This window comes from Ahaetulla prasina, chromosome 7 (genome assembly GCF_028640845.1).
Source record: "Ahaetulla prasina isolate Xishuangbanna chromosome 7, ASM2864084v1, whole genome shotgun sequence".
NCBI classification, from domain to species: domain Eukaryota; kingdom Metazoa; phylum Chordata; class Lepidosauria; order Squamata; family Colubridae; genus Ahaetulla; species Ahaetulla prasina.
Window position 1 is genome coordinate 76,995,389 of NC_080545.1, and position 18,337 is coordinate 77,013,725.

Genomic DNA, 18,337 nt, shown 5'->3' on the forward strand with positions numbered 1-18,337 from the left:
TAGAAAAGTGCAGCAGGCCATCCAGTGTTGCCATTGCTTCCCCCAGGCTATTTAGTTGAGCCAAAATAATGACTTGTCCATTATTCAGAACTGATGTTTTCCAGGCTAACCTAAAGCATTTATTGTGTGAACTAATGAGCCAGGTGTTTCTTTCTATCCGTTCCACACAGAGAAGCAGATTGAACCAGAAACTGAATTGAACTTCAGTGTTGCTTCGACCTGAGATGACTAGCACACGCTATCCAGTAATAGAATTGACCTTGCATGGTTTCTGCAGTTTTTCCCCCTACATCAAAAGTAACCCCTTATTGACATGAAAATGCCTTGTGTTATTTAGCATTACTTATATGCATCGCCTTCTGTCTTTCTCCATGTCTTCGCCCCAAGAGAATATGAAAGATGGCATCCATGTTTCGGAGTGAAGAGATGTGTCTGAGGCAACTTTTTCTTCAGGTGGAGTCTGCCTATTGCTGTGTTGCAGAACTTGGAGAACTGGGTTTGGTCCAGTTCAGAGATGTGAGTAGATACTAAAAGTAACCCAGCCTGTACTTCTCAGTACCCATAGAAAGGAGGGGAATGTCATCTACAGCAGCAAGAACGGGGATATTGTAGAGTTTAACGATGCTAGACTAGATCTAGGGAGATCCCTTTGAACTGGAAATGGGACAAATTGCCACAGCCAACTTGCTGCGGCTAACTCGCCACAGCCAACTCACTACAGGAAAACTTGCTGCGGGACAATTTAATAATTCTATTTAATTATTTAAAATAAATAAAAAATATTTTTATTTTTGCCATTTATATTTCATTCTGTCCCTCTTCTTGCATCCTTTCTTTAATGATTCTATTTCCCCATTACTTTAGTATTAGTGTAACTCTTGCTCACAGGACAGCAGTGACTTGTCCTGTGGCGAGATGGCCATGGAAAGTTGTCCTGCAGTGAGTTGGCCGTGACAAGTTGGCTGTGGTGAATTGTCATAGCCCCGTTGAATCTGCCCTCAATTAGTCACTGATTCTCAATGCAGTTTGGCCCCCCAAAATAAATTGAAACCCTCTGGTAAATTGCCCTGAGCACAGAAAAAGACATGGTATAAATTTAATACACAAGAATGACAAGAACTGCAACATTTCTTGAGGGGAAGAAAAAGAGGGGAAGAGAAAGTAGCATTAGAAAAGAAAAAGGAATATTCCAGAGGGAATTATTAACCCCACCCATTTGGGTCTACGTGTTCTGCTACTGTTAGCATGAAACACCCAACAATTTATTTGTAATGGAACATGGTTCTTGATAAAATGAAATGGTGACCTTTGCTTGCGTAATATGCTCTACTCTTGGGAGGTGAAAATGCATCATCTTGAATATTTTATAACCTTGCATAGCAGAATGCTGAGACGAAAGATCAGTAATGACCAGCAAGTTGAGTTTCTGGGAAATTCCTTTATTGCTGATTTTTCTTAAAGTGGGAGGATCTTCAAATATTTGGAGGATAAAACAATATTTCTTAAAATACAACTTTGAAGTCACTAAGAATAAAAAGAATGGGAATGGTATAGTCTTTAAAACCAATTTTGTTAAAAAATTACAAAAAGATGTTTTTTTCGGAATTCTTCTCTGCATTAATGCACTACACAAACAAAACAAACCAATGCATAATCAGGATAGGGAAGAAAGTGTTTGCTTTATACAACATGATATGTAGTGTAGAATATTGGCAAGTTGTTGATTTAGGATGCTTTTCATGGATTGTTCATTAAGTTTGCACTTAGTGTTGTTGTGTTTTTTATAACCAAGCATAATGGATATAGAATAATTACTATTCTAGCCTGTTGGCTTTGTTTTCAGCATGACTCTCTTGAAAGAAGGAAAGTAAAGTAAAATAGTAATTTAAATAGACACTATCAAGTCAGGCCCAGTTTCAGTGACTCTACCATCTTGGCCTGACCCCAATGATAACCACCAGCTGGGTCTTGCAAGGATATTTCCCTGATACCTTCCAAGTTCCGACTACCTGCGTTATTCTTTGTCTCTCCATTTTTCTACTTCTCTCAACTTTGCCAAGCATAGTCTCCTCTAATTATAATAATCTAATAATAATAATAATAATATAATCTAATAATGTAATAATAATACAATATAATGTAATAATATATTAATAATAATATAATCTAATAATAATAATAATATAATTAATAATATAATAATAATAATCTAATTAATAATCTAATAATAATAATAATATAATATAATAATAATATAATCTAATAATGATTCTATGAGTTAAACCTAAGTTTAACTCATAGAATCATCTATTGTAATGTCCTTCCTGTTAAAGACTACTTCAGCTTTAATTGCAATAATACAAGAGCAACCAACAGATTTAAACTTAATGTTAACCGCTTTAATCTAGATTGCAGAAAATATGACTTCTGTAACAGAATCATCAGTGCTTGGAATACTTTACCTGACTCTGTGGTCTCTTCCCATACTCCTAAAAGCTTTAACCAAAAACTTTCTACTATTGACCTCACCCCATTCCTAAGAGGAGCATAAGGGGCGTGCATAAGCGCACAAAGGTGCCTACTGTTCCTATCCTATTGTTTTTTTTCTTTTCTTCTTCATATATATATATATATATATATATATATATATATATATATTTGTTTTCTGAGGTTTTCATGGTGTTTGTATGTAGGTCTTTGGTTATTCGGTTTTCTCCCGTAAAATTGGAAGTGTCTTGGCAACGTTTCAACGAAGTCTCATTCGTCATCTTCAGGCTTCAACCGTGCTTCTGGGAGCAATGTGTGATCGCAGCTGTTTCTTCCTTTTAACTGCTAGTGGGGGTTTGAACTGATTGGGTGGGAGCTTGGCTGTGCTCTGATTGGATGGGTTTTTTTTGTGCTCTGATTGGATGGGGGTGTGTCCTGTGTTGGTGGGGGCTTGGTTGTGCTCAGTTTAGTCTGTGTTGCAGGGGGATTTGAGCTGGTGAGCTGCATAGCTGTTGTTTGGCTTTGTGGTCGTGCTACATCTTCATAGTGGGTGTCAGTCTGCTGCATGTATGGATTGGAGGGGTTTGAAATGGCTAATGTTGCAGCTGCGGTCTGGCTTCTGGTCCTTGGTCGTGCTTCCTGATCAGTGTGGGTTTGGGTCTGCTTTCTGGGTGGATGTGCGGTGGTGACATCCTGTGTGGACCTCGTGAGTGTGGGTCTGGTGTCATTCCTCGTGTTAGGGACTCGTTTGTCAATAAGGGCGGGTTTTCAAATGGCTGGTAGGCGGGAGGTATCATCTCGTTTGTTCATGCTGTGTGGGCGTTTTTCTATCTCAATGGCTTCTCTGATTATTCTGTTGTTAAAGTGTTCAGTTTTGGCGATAGTTCTGGTCTTTTTAAAGTCAATATCATGTCCTGTGACTTTAAAGTGTTGGACCAGGGAAGAAGTTGGTTCCTCTTTTTTGACTGAGTTCTTGTGTTCTTCAATGCGTGCACTTATTCTTCTGTTGGTTTGTCCGATGTATGTGGTGGGGCAGGCGGTGCATGGGATTTCATATACTCCTTGATTTTCTAACTCAATTTTGTCTTTGGGGTTTCTTAGGATGGTGGATATTTTTTGGTTTGTGCAGAATGCTGTCTTGATGTTGTGTTTGTGGAGGATCTTGCTGATTCTGTCTGTGGTGCCTTTTATATATGGGAGGAGGGCTGTGCCGTTTTCTTGTTCTCTGTCTTGGATTTTAGTGGGGGGTTCTTTTTGGATTAGCTTGGTAATCTTATTTCTTTGGAATCCATTGGATGTTAGTTAACTTGCCGTCTGGAGAGCCGAAACACAGACCACCCTCAAGACAGACACGCACACCAACAAACTCCGAAGACTACAAGAACGCCAGAAACAAACCCCTCCCCCTTCACAGCCACACATGAAACAAACAGTGCATAACATCTCAGGTAGGATCCTCACCAAAGCTGAAACCGATATCCTTTCCAAAGGATTCAACTTTGCAGTCACTCCCAAATACATCCCCACCGAAACCATTATATGTGGAGTTGAAACCAGCCTGACCAAAATCAACCCCGATGACGCTAACAAAATCAGACTCGAGATCTCCAACATGAATGACCTACAAAATTATGAATGTGAAACTATCTATATTTCTGTAATCAGTTTAAACTATCATTCGCTAGCTCTGTAGGCCTTTTCTTAAAGAGAAATTCTTCATCTACCGTCTGGTTGCACAATATTTTAGTTATGATATTTTCCATAGTGATACATTAGTTTGAAGAAATAATTTTACTTTGATCTGCTAATGGAGATGTCCAGTTGAATCTTTTGATATGTATTTCCACTAAATCTTCATGGCTTCATTTTTCTTTATTTTCATGTAATCTGATATGCTAGAATAATAATTTCTACAGTTCTTAACCATCAGCCTGGATGGATGGGTGGGTGGGTGGATGATAGATAGATAGATAGATAGATAGATAGATAGATAGATAGATAGATAGATAGATAGAGATAATGTTGCTAATTTGGTTAATCTTTTATTTTTATATGAATTTTCTTTAGTTGAATGCAAACGTGAACAACTTTCAAAGAAGGTTTGTGAATGAAGTTAGAAGATGTGAATCCTTAGAAAGGGTCCTTCGTAAGTAGCTTTTAGTTTATTGAAAAATTAAATGTATTGAGAACTGCTCTTAGTCCAACAATCTCTAGAATGCTTTAGTACACAAAAACAACCATTATTAGTACTTTTTGATGTAGCATTTTAAAAGTCCTCCAGAAATTGAGCAAAAAGTAGAAATAAGGTACAGTATTAATTGGAAGGGAGGCACTGTTTGCCGCAAATCACTATAGACTGGGGATCCCCAACCCCCATCAGTCCATGGCCTGCCAGGAACCAGGCCGCACAAGTGAATGGAACCAGACTGTGAGTGAAACCATGCCACCCCTCCAGTCCATGGAAAAACTGTCCTCTGAAGAACCGGCCCCTGGTGCCCAAAATTTGGGGGCAGCAGCTGTGGACCATGCCTAAGTGAGTAGAAAATCCCAAAGGCAGATTTCAGATTCCTAAAAACGTGTTGTAGTAAAACCTTTTGCTGCAGATCTTGTGGAATCTGCTGATCAGTGCCAACACTAAGGCTTCGTTGCCTAAATAAACTTGGCTTAGAAAAAGTTGCCCCCTATGGGTTAACATTCAAGGATGTCCCAAAGGTGTTTTTTCATTCAAGGATGTAGTTACATGGGACCACATGGGACAATTATCTATGTATGTGTAGGGAGGAAAGTTTAAAAATGTGGTTAGCTTTCTTGGGAACCCACTTTGTAAACCCTTCGCCACCACTCTTCCCAGACCTTTTTTGTTTTTGAAAAAGTTTTGTGATTTTCTGTAGATCCTTGGCAAACTAAGCAATAAAAACAAATATGTTCAACTTTCCGTAGGTTTAACCTACCTGGTTTTTTTATGACAGATGTCTTCTGCCTTGTAAAAATGAAAAGCAGGGCTGCAAATATTTCCTTGTGTTTCTTCCAGTGAGAATAGAATAGAATAGAATAGAATAGAATAGAATAGAATAGAATAGAATAGAATAGAATAGAATTCTTTATTGTCCAAGTGTGATTGGTCACACAAGGAATTTGTCTTTGGTGCATATGCTCTCAGTGTACATAAAAAGAAAAGACATTCGTCAAGAATCATAAGGTACAACACTTAATGATAGTCATAGGGTACAAATAAACAATCAAATCATACTAGGAAACAATCAATATAAATTGTAAGGATACAAGCAACAAAGTTACAGTCATACAGCCGTAAGTGGGAGGAGATGGGTGATAGGAACAATGAGAAGACTAATAGTAATGCAGACTTAGTGAATACTTTGACAGTGTTGAGGGAATTATTTGTTTAGCAGGGTGATGACATTTGGGGAAAAACTGTTCTTGTATCTAGTTGTTCTGGTGCTCTATAGTGTCATTTTGAGGGTAGGAGTTGATTTATACCATTGCCAATTAAGAAAACCAGAAATTTAAAAAGTGTTGCCCTTGACCACTCACAGTCTGGTTGTGCCAGTGATTAATGCAAAGGATATCTCTTTAATGTGATACAATTTGTAACTCCATTTATTAAAGAGGTGAAATTTCGCACAAAACCCTTAATCACCAAAGTTACAACTAACCAAGTTTCATATGGTGTGGAAAAGGCAGCAGGGTGTGCTTTGTGAACTTAGCCAGTGTGTTTCCATTTGTTTTTCCTCCCAGGTTTTCTGGAAGGCGAGATGGGGGAGGAGATCCTGCCTGTCATATATGGGAAATATCCAGACACTCCACCACCACGAGAAATGATTGACTTAGAGGTAGGCTTTGCATGTTTCTGGTTAGAGAAGCATGATAGACAGTTGCAGGAGACGACAATCCAAAATAACATTAAGTCAAGAACTTTATAACACTCAGAATAGTTTGTTTGATATAGAAAATTTATAAATGTGACAGCTTATTCAATTTTGTAGTTCCTAATTGTAGCTCTGGCTTTATCATGTTTTATTCTTCTTAGGCCTACTGCTCTTTCTTTCTTTTCTTTTCTTTTTAAAAAATCATTTTACTATTCTACTGTTATTTCATGGTATGCTCTACGTTATGGTTACAGAAATAGTTGTTTACTTATGGTTCTCATCTTCTCCAGCCAATATAGCCATGCTGGGTGGAGATTATGATACCAATAATCCAATATATTGTGAAGGCACAGATTGGGGATTGTTCTAACTAATACTTAAACCAAGGAGAGTAGGAATTGGGCAAGTACTTCTTTCTCAGTCTTGGTTAACTTAAAAGCTAAGCAGGGTTGCACTTAGTTGGTGTTAGACAGGAGACCAGCAGAGGTGGAATTCACTTACCTTCCTTATCGGTTCGCAAATGTGAGCACACGTGCCTCCTCTGTGCATGCACACGGCTTCCGCGCATGCTGTTTGCTCGTGCATTACATCCAGGCGGGTGAGCAGAGCCTCTCACAGTCACCATTACCGGTTCGCCAGAACTGGCTGAATCCCACCCTTGGACCTCAGGAATACCAGGGTTATAGGCTATCAAGGGAAGGTATAAACACTTCTGGAAAAAACCCCAATGTCAATGAAGTAACAAGAAATCACCGTTGATTCAAATGAATATTTTCTTTTTTTCTATTAGTCTAAACAGACTATGATCAGAAGGGTTAAAGCTGAATGAAGAACAAAAAGTAGAATGACTTGGAAGCTTAGTGCTTAACTATGAGAGCTGTAAAAAAACCACATTAGAATCCCTCCTTGTTTTACCTAACATAGTCAGAAGAAGATTTTCTGGATTTTCCGATAGTTATTTTGCTATCTCCACTTAATTTGTGCCCTTTGTGAATCATTCATACCCAGAAGTAGGGCTGAGATGTTAATATTCACTGCAAAATTGCCTAACATGCTGAGATGCATTTTGAAATGTTTGCTGTATAATAATCCATCTTTAGAGTAATCTATTTTGTCAGCAGTGAAGTGTGTGACAGAATGATTGGACATACAGTACTTCTGTTTCTCTCCGGCTATAAACAGGCTGTCTTGGAGAAACTGGAAGGTGAGTTGGAAGAAGCCAACCAGAACCTGCAGGCATTGAAGCAGAACTTTCTAGAACTCACTGAACTTAAACATCTCCTGAAGAAAACCCAAGACTTCTTTGAGGTGACACAATTTTTGAATACATTCTTGTCATTTCGGTTTAGCTCAACCATCTGAGAGAATTTGGGTTTAGCTCAACCATCTGAGGGACAAACTGTGGGCATTATCATATTTGCAACCTTGAACATCTTGACACTGTTGTCCCTTCTGTCATTGAACAAAACCATGCAAATGCATGCTTCGTTAAACAATACTTTCCCTTTCTCCCCACTCCGGGTGATCACATTGTCCAATTATGAGATGTCCTTTTGTTATGGGAATAGTCCATCTCTTTCTCAAGCACCTGCAGTGGTGACCTTGATGGTTGCATTTCACACACACGTTCTCAGGATTCTATTCCCCCTTCCTTCTCCCTGGCAAGTTGAAAAGTGTTAAGTTTGAAAAAAGCAAAGCAGCTCAATCTCGACAGAATTAACAGAATCTTGCAAGTCTGAAAGTACATCTCTCCCCTCTTACCTCCAAGAAACTAGGGAGGGTCCCTACTGAAACATTTGCCATTCTATGTTCCTTTTATGGATTAAGCTTCCTCATATTTGACCATTGCCCTGACTTCAGCTCTTCCCTTGTCTCCCAAGGTCATTCCCATATACCATTACATCAGCCCCAGCAATGACTCTGGGAATTCTTACTGATCTCCCACCCAAGTGTCAGCTAAGGATGGCTATATGTTGCTGTACCAGCCCTTCCTGGTTAGGAAACCAACTCTTCAGGAATATTAGAGCTTACTTTTGGAAATAGGCTATAGTAACAGAGCCTTGTAAAAATAAACTGTACCTTCTTAGCCTGCCCAAGTCTCTTTCTAAGATATCTTGCTTCCCAGAAAATAAGGCATGTTTCTATCTTCTCTGATGATGTGATTGTTCTTGCTTATTTCCAGTGTTATCTCCCACCTGGTTATGCCCCCATATGCCCTTCCCCAATACAGTGGCCTTCAAAAGCTCTGGATTTAAGCTTCTGTTCATACGCTGGTTAGCCTCTAATATTGCTGTGGTATCTGGAGGATGCTAGCATAGTGAAAGTTGTCCTAAAACCCCAATAAATAATAAAAAGGTCTTGGACTGGCTGAGTTTTGGAATAGGACTTTAAGTTAAGCCTTTCTCCTGCTTTCAGACTGAGACTAATTTGCCTGATGATTTCTTCAATGAAGATACTTCAGGGCTATTGGAATTAAGAAGCACTCCTGCAGCAGTTGCTGCGAAACTGGGGTGAGTATTGTTTCTCTTGTATTGTATCCGCCATATTTATATCTTAGTAATGTAGCCTATGGTTCAAACATCTCACTGAAGTCAACACACTTCCTCCTGGCTGGATGTAGCTGATGGAGAAGAAAATTCTCCATTTAGCATATTTATTTATTTATCAATATTTTCCCTTTCTCCCGGAGCTGGACTGAAGAGGCCTCCATGAGGCAATGAGGATCATATCATTGTAATACTGTATAAGCTCCACACTCTTCGCATATCTATTGCAGTGTTGCATGCATATATGAAAGTGGCTGAGTTTACGGTGTGATGCTGATTTCATCATTTTGCTGAAAGCCTTCAGTCCTATAGCTCCTGCTATAGAAATGCCCATCTCTGCTTGCTACCCAAGCCTTTCTAACCACGCCACTAAATTCTAAATTTTGAGACAAAAAAATGAGAAATGCATGTAGAATAATCCTTACATAGGCTTAGTTAAAAAAATATATATGGGGGAACACCACAACTTCTTCCCCACAAAATATTTATTAATATCTAAAACCTGACCCACTTACATACATTAAGCTAAAGTTAACCTTGTCCTACTACTGCAGGGGTGTCAAACTCAATTTCATTGAGGGCTGCATCAGGGTTTTGGTTGACCTCAGGGGACCAGGGGGGGCATGGCTGACTGGATGGGTGTGGCCAACTGGGTGGGCATGGCCAGCTTGACATCACTCCCCAAACTACTGGCATGTTTCCTCTTTGCACTGGGTAGACCAAGATGGCCTCGCAGGCCGGATCCGACCACATTGCAGGCCAGATGCAGGATGTGACCATCACTCAATTGTAAAGTTCCTCAGAGCATGCCATCCTTTTGCTCCCAAAATTTTCCCATTCTGTTTTAGGATATTTCATGCTGTCTAAGAATGCTGGGAGTTATCAGTCAGTCAGTCATTTTATTTATATTAATAAAATAATCCCAGCACATGCAGAAGGTGCCATGGTGGAGAAGGCCAATCTAGGAACTGGTAGTAGGATTACAATTGGTATAATTCAATAAACTAATTATTTCTACAAGAGTATATTATACAGGGTATTATGTTTGTTTTGCATTCCATAGATTCATAGCTGGTGTGATTAAAAGAGAGAGGCTGGTGACTTTTGAACGTTTGCTGTGGAGAGCCTGCAGGGGAAACATCTATCTGAAGTTCAGTGAAATGGATACGCCCTTGGAAGATCCTGTCACTGTAAGTACTGATAGGTTTTTAGTTTTTTTTCCCCTCAGATCTTCTACCTGGGATAAAATGCTAGGAAATTGCTGGGATTGAATTTGGTTGCCTCTGTGATTATTTTGAAACTGTTTCTCCTTAAATCATCTTTCCTTTCCCAGAAAGAAGAGATGAAAAAGAACATATTCATCATCTTCTATCAAGGGGAACAACTGAGACAGAAAATCAAGAAGATTTGTGAAGGGTGAGAAAGAGCATTTTGACTGTAACTGAAATTAATGAATCTTGAGTTGGTTAATTAATGAAACGTTGAGTTGGCTTTCAGATTGATCTCGGTGGGATCTTAATGCCCACTGTTTTGTCTTGTCATAAACAAGACCCAGCCTGGAAAATTCAAAGTGTAATTAAGTCCAGAGTTGGAACATGCTGATACAATCCAGTTGACTGTGTGAGTTTTAAACCTTTACTCACAACTGCAACTAATTCTTCTGGTAGAGAATTATTGCTTTCACAATTGCTTCTGGTTCTGTAGCTGACTGATATTGAACACGTCTTCCCCAAGGTGCTTTTTCAAGAGGCAATTGGACTTTCTTTGTTTTTCCTTGAAGACGTTTCATTTCTCACCCAAGAAGCTTCCTCAGTTCTAACTGAGAATTTAGATAAGAAGCGTCGGAACTGAAGAAGCTCCTTGGATGAGAAGCGAAACATCTTTAAGGAAAAACAAAGACAGTCCAGTTGCCTCTTGAAAAAGCACCTTTGGTTCAGCCATGACCTGGATGGCTGAAAATCTCCATAGACATATTGACCATGCCCCATTGATTACAAATGTTTGGGGGTGAGGAAAGCTCCTTAAAGAGCCAAAATGATATCATCCATGTCCAAATTGAAGATAAGAGGTCCTCCAGGATTTACAGTAGCTCAGAAAACTTGAAGCACCACATTTCTAAATCCAAACCAATTATTCACAGGTTTAGTGGGATACGAAAAAAATTGTCTTTTTTGGCAAGGGGTGGGAAACGGTGCAAAAATTTTGTTAAAACATGTACAAGAAAACCCCACCTGCTGTTCAATATTCTTTGTCCTATAGAAATTCAAGATTTGAGATTACTGCTAATGTTTCTGTCTCTTGGTGTTTTTTTTTTACTGCATGTTGCTCTTAATTTTAACACTAGAAAAAGTTAAATTAATGTTAAATTTTACCTACCAGATTTATTAAAATGGGAAGCAGTGCAAAAGATAAGCATTTCCCCAAGCCTTCTCTCTTTCAATTGAGGATGCTGAAACACTAATAGGCGTTCTCCAGCAGATTTTATCAATTTCAAAACTCTCCGGTGAATGGTTCATGTGCTTTCCTAGATGAAGGTGTCATTAAAGTAAAAGTGACATTCTGACAGGCAAAACCGGCATGCAAAAGAACTGTGAAAAGATCAAAGCTATCGGGCTGAAACCTTGTCTGTGTCGGGGAGAAGGGAGGGAATGTAGCTTGTGTGGGCTCTTCTAAAGAGAGATATTTTTTCCAAGTACAATTTGAGAAGTTAAAAGTTCAGTTTAAAATATCGGGTGAGCACCTAAAGCTTTTCCTAATGAAAAACTAATCAATATCCTTCAGTTGAGGCTTTGATTTGAATAGATTAGTGGTGAATCCATGCCATGCTTGAAGCTGGAATAATATAGGCATGGATAGCAGTATCAAGGTGGGGTGGAAGAAAAAATATTGTGATGGTAATCCTACCACTGTTGTATGCAGATGTACAAAAGGAGAAAGGTTTGCATGAGCCGTGGTAACACAGTGGTTAGAATGCAGTATTGCAGGCTAATTCTGCTGACTGCCAGAGTTCGATTCTCACTGGCTCAAGGTTGACTCAGCCTTCCATCCTACCAAGGTCAGTAAAATGAATTCCCAGGTTGTTGGGGGCAATAGGCTGACTCTATAAACCACTTAGAGAGGACTGCAAAGCACTTCGAAGGGGTAAAGGTAAAGGTAAAGGTTCCCCTCGCACATACATGCTAGTCGTTGCCGACTCTAGGGGGCAGTGCTCATCTCCGTTTCAAAGCCGAAGAGCCAGCGCTGTCCGAAGACGTCTCCGTGGTCATGTGGCCACGGAGACATCTTCGTGAAGGGGTACATAAGTGCTATTGCTATTGTAATAGTGTGCACATCATCCTGCAAGTTTGATGGTGCCATTGACTGGATAGATAGCACTTCCTTCTTTCCCTCCATATTTAAGTTTTCCTAGTAATGGAAAGTCCAGTCATTCTACACAACAGTGGAACAAATCAATTTGGCTATTAAAATAATCTACTCTAGAAATTATGTAAAAATATATCTTAAACTCCAGTGGTCTGGGCAGCCACTAGTGACATTGTCACCAAGAGCAAAAGGGTAGCGAGGGAAGCGTTATCTGCCTCCTTGTGAGTAAAATATGCTCAGAACACATACATTCCAAACGTTTATACCATAGAAATCTGGTATACTTGTTCATTACAGACGAGAGACTAATAGGGTGGACAATTTGCAGGATTAATAAAAATGAAAAGTCTAGCAAAAGCAAAGCATTTTATTGATTCTAATAACACTCCCAATAGAATATCCCTCATAGTATGTGTGTGTGTTGGTCTTGGCATTTTCGGGTCTTTTCCCGTGTAAGGTTGAAAGTATCTTGGTGACATTTCGACGAAGTCTCACTCATCATCTTCAGGCTGGTGTCCTCGGCTTCGTGCTTCTCGAGCAAAGAGTGGTCGGAGCTGCCGTCTCTCTATAAATACTGGTGGGGAGGTGGGGAGTGTTGCTGTGAGCGGGTTGGTTGGCTGTGTGGTTGCATCCTGATTGGTAGATGGAGTGGGTGTTTGCAGATTGGTCGGCTGTTTCGTAGCATCCTGTGTGGGTGTGGTCCTCGTCTTTTGTTCCTGAGCTTTGGTGTTGTTGCCTCTGAAGTTCTGTATAAGCTCAACCTTACACAAATATATATATATATATATATATGTATGTATGTATGTATGTATGTATGTATGTATGTATGTATGTATTTCTGTTTTGTTAATTTTCTTTCGTTATTAAGTTACGAATCTCTGCACCTGTTATCTAAGGTAGATGAGTCTTTGAAAAGGATGACTCCAAAACATTTCTCCTAAAGAACTTAATGGCCTGATAAGCTCTTAATAGCCCTTACGTCATTTAGCTAGTCAAGTCTTAAGCCATTCAAGACTTACTTTAAAAAGCAATTTTATCTTAAATTGTCCATTAAGCAGTTGGAAGCCAGTGTAGAACTTTCATTGGGAAACTCTATGGGATCTGTGTACCTTGTACTGGATAGCAATCTAGCTCCTGCCTTTTTTAACAATTACAACTTCCATACCTTTATTGTAAAGTGCATTGCAGCAGACACAGTGGCTAGAACCAGGTATTGTTTCTTCATTAGGTTCCGTGCCACTATATATCCCTGTCCCGAATCAGCTGGAGAACGCCGAGAAATGGCTGCTGGCGTGAACACAAGGATTGAAGATCTCAACACAGTAGGTAGTCTTTAGCCTTGCTTGGAGTAACATGGAGTATGCCTTAGGTCAGCATGTGCCGATCCTTAGCAGTTATTGGAGCCCTGGTAGAAGTGAACAGTACGTAGTTCAGATATGTATCCTAGCATCCTTCCTACAGTGCCAGTCAGCAAGCAGTTGGGTTAGAGACCACCCGCCGTGGTCTCTTATAAGGCTTCAGAGCCACATCACTTAGGGCACTATTGTAGATTAAAATGGTAGCTGACAATAAAAATAAAACACCACTGTGGTTGCCATCAGGACTAATAGCAGGTAGAACAATAGGTGAGCATAATGTGGAAGCTGCTGATATGGGATGGGAATGAAATGTAAAAAACTGGAAAATTAGTCAAATGGTCCCAATGCACAGGCCACGCCCACCCACAAAGGGAAAAAGGTCACAGCAACATGACACCGCAAGTTTCGCACCCATGGGGTAGAGCAAATATAAACTATGAATCTAAGCCAGTTCTTTCATCCTACACATGTGTCTGTCTGTAACTGCCAGAATTCCTCAACCAGGAAGTGCATTCTGCAGGGTGGCTGGGGAATTTTAGTATGAATAGAACAGAACAGAACAGAACAGAACAGAACAGAACAGAACAGAACAGAACAGAACAGAACAGAATTCTTTATTGGCCAAGTGTGATTGGACACACAAGGAATTTGTCTTGGTGCATGGTAGTTGTAGCTCATACATACATTTGTTGGGTTCCTAAGCAAAACTTTTGCCCCTACTTACAGGTTATCATCCAAACTGAGTCCCATCGACAGGGCCTATTGAAGGAAGCATCTGCGAACCTGTGGGCCTGGGGAATCAAAGTGAAGAAAATGAAAGCCATCTACCACATCTTGAATTCTTGCAACATTGATGTCACTCAACAGTGTGTCATTGCAGAGATCTGGTTCCCTGTGGTAGATACCCACAGGATAAAAATAGCACTAAATCAAGGAATGGTAAGGAGAATTCTGTCATTCTTAGCAAACAATATTTACTTAGCTGAGTGCCCTGAATCTGTGGCAGAATACTTACTTTGCCTGCAGGAAAATAAAAACTGAGTGAAACTTTGCAGACTTTTCATTACCCAACTAGAGAACATAACTAATACTTTTATTTTATTTATTTATTTATTTATTTTGTCACAACAAATATATAAGCATCACATAAAAAGATTATATAGTATATAAATATATATATGAGGTAATATAATATAATACAATATATATAAGCATCACATAAAAAGATTATATAGTATATAAACATATATATGAAGTAATATAAGGAAGTATAGCCATATATATATAAGAAGAAGAAAAAAAAATAGGACAGGAATGGTAGGCACGTTTCTGCTCTTATACAAGCCCCTTATAGTCCTCTTAGGAATGGGGTGAGGTCAATAGTAGAAAGTTTTTGGTCAAAGCTTTTGGGATTATGGGAAGAGACCACAGAGTCAGGTAATGTGTTCCAAGCGCTGATAACTCTGTTACAGAAGTCATATTTTCTGCAATCTAGATTAAAGCAGTTAACATTAAGTTTAAATCTATTGGTTGCTCTTGTATTATTGCAATTGAAGCTGAAATAGTCTTTAACAGGAAGGGCATTGCAATAGATGATTCTATGAGTTAAACTTAGGTCTTGTCGAAGGTGACGGAGTTCTAAGTTTTCTAAGCCTAGGATTTCAAGTCTGGTGGGATAAGGTATTTTGTTGTTTTCAGAGGAGTGGAGAACTCTTCTTGTAAAATATTTCTGGACATGTTCAATTGTATTGATGTCAGAAATGTGGTGTGGGTTCCAGACAGGCGAGCTGTATTTAAGAATTGGCCTAGCAAATGTTTTATATGCTCTGGTTAGTAGTGTAGTGTTTTTGGAAAAGAAGCTATGCAAGATTAGGTTTACAACTCTTAGAGCCTTTTTTGCTATGTAGTTGCAGTGGGCTTTGGCACTTAGGTCATTTGATATGAAAACTCCAAGGTCTTTGACAGGGTGAGGGTCATCTGTAAGGTAATGTCCATCAAGCATGTACGTAGTGTTTAGGTTCTTTTTTCCAATATGTAAGACTGAGCATTAGCTGGTTGAGATTTCGAGTTGCCAAGTTTTAGACCAAGCGGTTAGATGATCAAGGTCTTTTTGAATGGTAGATGTATTTTTGGTGGTGTTAAATAGTTTGACATCGTCAGCAAAGAGAACACAATTACTTGAGATATGGTCACAAAGATCATTTATGTATAGTATGAAGAGTGTAGGTCCAAGAACACTACCTTGAGGAACGCCAAAAATACTGGATTAATACTAGGTCAAGCAGAAAGCAATACTCTCATCAAGGAACTGCCAGGGAGAAAACCACATCTCCAGCAAAGCTGGCAAGGCAAGCTCCTGTATAGAAACAGGGAGCAAATCCCACATTCTCAGCACTGAAGATATTCCCTTGTTGGACAAGGAAAGCAAACAACCAAGCTCAGAGAGCCCAATGAATCCACAATTCAACCCCCAACTAATATATCCTCTTCTATTAGAAAAAGGACCAGTGGGTGTTGAATACTGCAGAAAGCAAGGAAAATGACCTTAATGGAGATATGTAAGCTCTATTAAGCAAATCAACAAAGGGGTGAAAAAAAAAGTCCGCAACAGAGTGATGATAATTTTGAAGAGACCCCACCAGATACCTGTATACAGGTGTATAAGAAGGAAGAATAGGTACAGCACAGACAGACTTGCAAGATTCTGTTGTTACCACCAAATTTAGTAAATACACTTTTAACCTTTTTGTGGAGTTGATTTCCAGTTCTGGCCTGCTTAGACAGATAATTTATCCCAGTACACCAAATTATTTTTTTTCATGACTGCAGAATAAGGGAGGATCTCCTGGGACTCCACTTCTTAACTCTGTTGGAAGTAGAAAGCTACTGATATATACATTTTGCTATGTACTTAAAAGGGTTCAATCTGGAATAACTAAATCAGGAATAAATAAATAAATGAAAGGGGTTACCTGTATTGTTTTCAGGGGCTCTTTTTTACATAAATACAAGTAATCTAGATTGTTGTTCTAAGTCCCCTGCTCTTTTTAGCTTTTGTCTTTGGTTTATGTGTCTTTCTTTTAGCCTGCTTTTGTCCGATTCTGACATTTCTTGATATTTGCTAATGTTTATTAAACATCAAACTAGCGAAATTGCTTAGCATTTGAGTGGCTTGTATATTTGCTTGGATCTAGATACAGGGATTCCGAGACAGTGTGTTGGACACAAATTAAACTGGAAATAGCCCGCAGTTGTTTTCCAACAGTGGGAAAGACTCCACAAATTCTCACTGACAGCTCCCTAAAGACTTTTTGTTCCCATTATTCTTTGGTAGAAGCTACAGATGTGAATGCAATATACAGCCAATTTTAATACTGTACTGTAAATGTATTTATTTATTTAACTGTTTTGATAACCTAAGACCCAATCTGTTAAGATTCTAGGCAGTAGACCAGTGTTTCTCAACCTTGGCAACTTTAAGCTGTGTGGATTTCAACACTTAGAGTTCCCTAGCCAGCATGGTGGCTGAATAATTCTGGGAGTTGAAGTCCACACAGCTTAAAAGTTGCCAAGGTTGAGAAACACTGCAATAGACTAACAGAAACATGGAGTTGGAAGAAACCATGGATGTAATGACTTGCCAAATTCTAATCATTGTTGACTTGATCTCAGGAACGAAGCGGTTCTACAATCAACCCCATCCTGACTGCTATACAGACCAAGTTGGAACCTCCTACCTTTAACCGAACCAATAAATTCACTGCTGGATTCCAGGCCATTGTAGATGCTTATGGTGTTGGGAATTATAGGGAGATTAACCCAGGTATATGGACTCTTATTTATTTTTGATCCTTTTTTTAAAGATAACAGTGACTTTATTCAAAAATCTTTATGCTGTTTATTTCTTTTATGCCAAATGTATCCACGTGTTAATGATCATTTGGCCCCTTTGGGGTAGATCTTTGGCATATTTGGTCTTAGAAGAGAGGGTCAACCTACTCTCCAAAGTACCTGAAGGCAGGACAAGAAGCAATGGATGGGAACTAACGCAGGAAAGAAGTAACCTAGAAATAAAAAGCAATATCCTGATAGTTACAACAATCAGTCAATGTGGCTTGCCTTCAGAAGTTGTGGGTGCTCTGTTAGTGGAGGTTTTTAAAAAGAGACTGGACAGCCCTTTGCCTGAAATAGTATAAGACCTCCTGATTGACCAGGGGGTTGGACTTGAAGACCTCAAAGGTCTCTTCCAACTCTGTGATTCTATTCTATCCTAATGGTTAAGGCACCTAGCTAGAAAGTAAGAGACCATGAGTTCATGTCCTGCCTTAGCCACAAAAGCCAGATGGGTGACCATGGGCCAGTGACTCTCGCTCAGTCCAACCCGTCTCACAGGGTTGTTGTTCTGGGGAAAATAGGTGGAAAGGGTTTTAGATATGTTTGCCACCTTGAGTTATTTGTAAAAATAATAAAGATAGGAAATAAACAATAAACAAACAAAATATTAGTGCTTCTCTTACAATATACATCTCAGGGGTGGGATTCAGCCGGTTTGGACCGGTTTGGGTGTACCGCTAGCTCTGACGATCAGCTGGGAGAGAACCAGTTCGCTCTGACGATCAGGTGGGCCTGCCCGCCTGCCCCTGCGTGCTTTACTTACCTTTATCCTCTCGGCTGATTCACACAGCAGAGCAGATTG

The 18,337-nt window shown here is 39.4% G+C and overlaps 1 protein-coding gene across 2 annotated transcripts in view; it reads left to right on the forward strand.

The window, feature by feature from the left end:
• The first annotated feature begins 399 nt into the window (after positions 1–399).
• ATP6V0A4 (ATPase H+ transporting V0 subunit a4) overlaps positions 400–18,337 on the forward strand; it is a 37,010-nt gene continuing 19,072 nt past the window's right edge. For both annotated transcript variants that reach the window (XM_058189924.1, XM_058189923.1), the window contains exons 1-10: positions 400–516; positions 4,555–4,633; positions 6,244–6,338; positions 7,557–7,682; positions 8,790–8,884; positions 9,984–10,110; positions 10,254–10,336; positions 13,512–13,605; positions 14,368–14,580; positions 17,314–17,464. In XM_058189924.1, coding sequence (XP_058045907.1) covers positions 400–516; positions 4,555–4,633; positions 6,244–6,338; positions 7,557–7,682; positions 8,790–8,884; positions 9,984–10,110; positions 10,254–10,336; positions 13,512–13,605; positions 14,368–14,580; positions 17,314–17,464 — 1,180 coding nt within the window. The remainder of the gene's footprint in view (positions 517–4,554; positions 4,634–6,243; positions 6,339–7,556; positions 7,683–8,789; positions 8,885–9,983; positions 10,111–10,253; positions 10,337–13,511; positions 13,606–14,367; positions 14,581–17,313; positions 17,465–18,337) is intronic.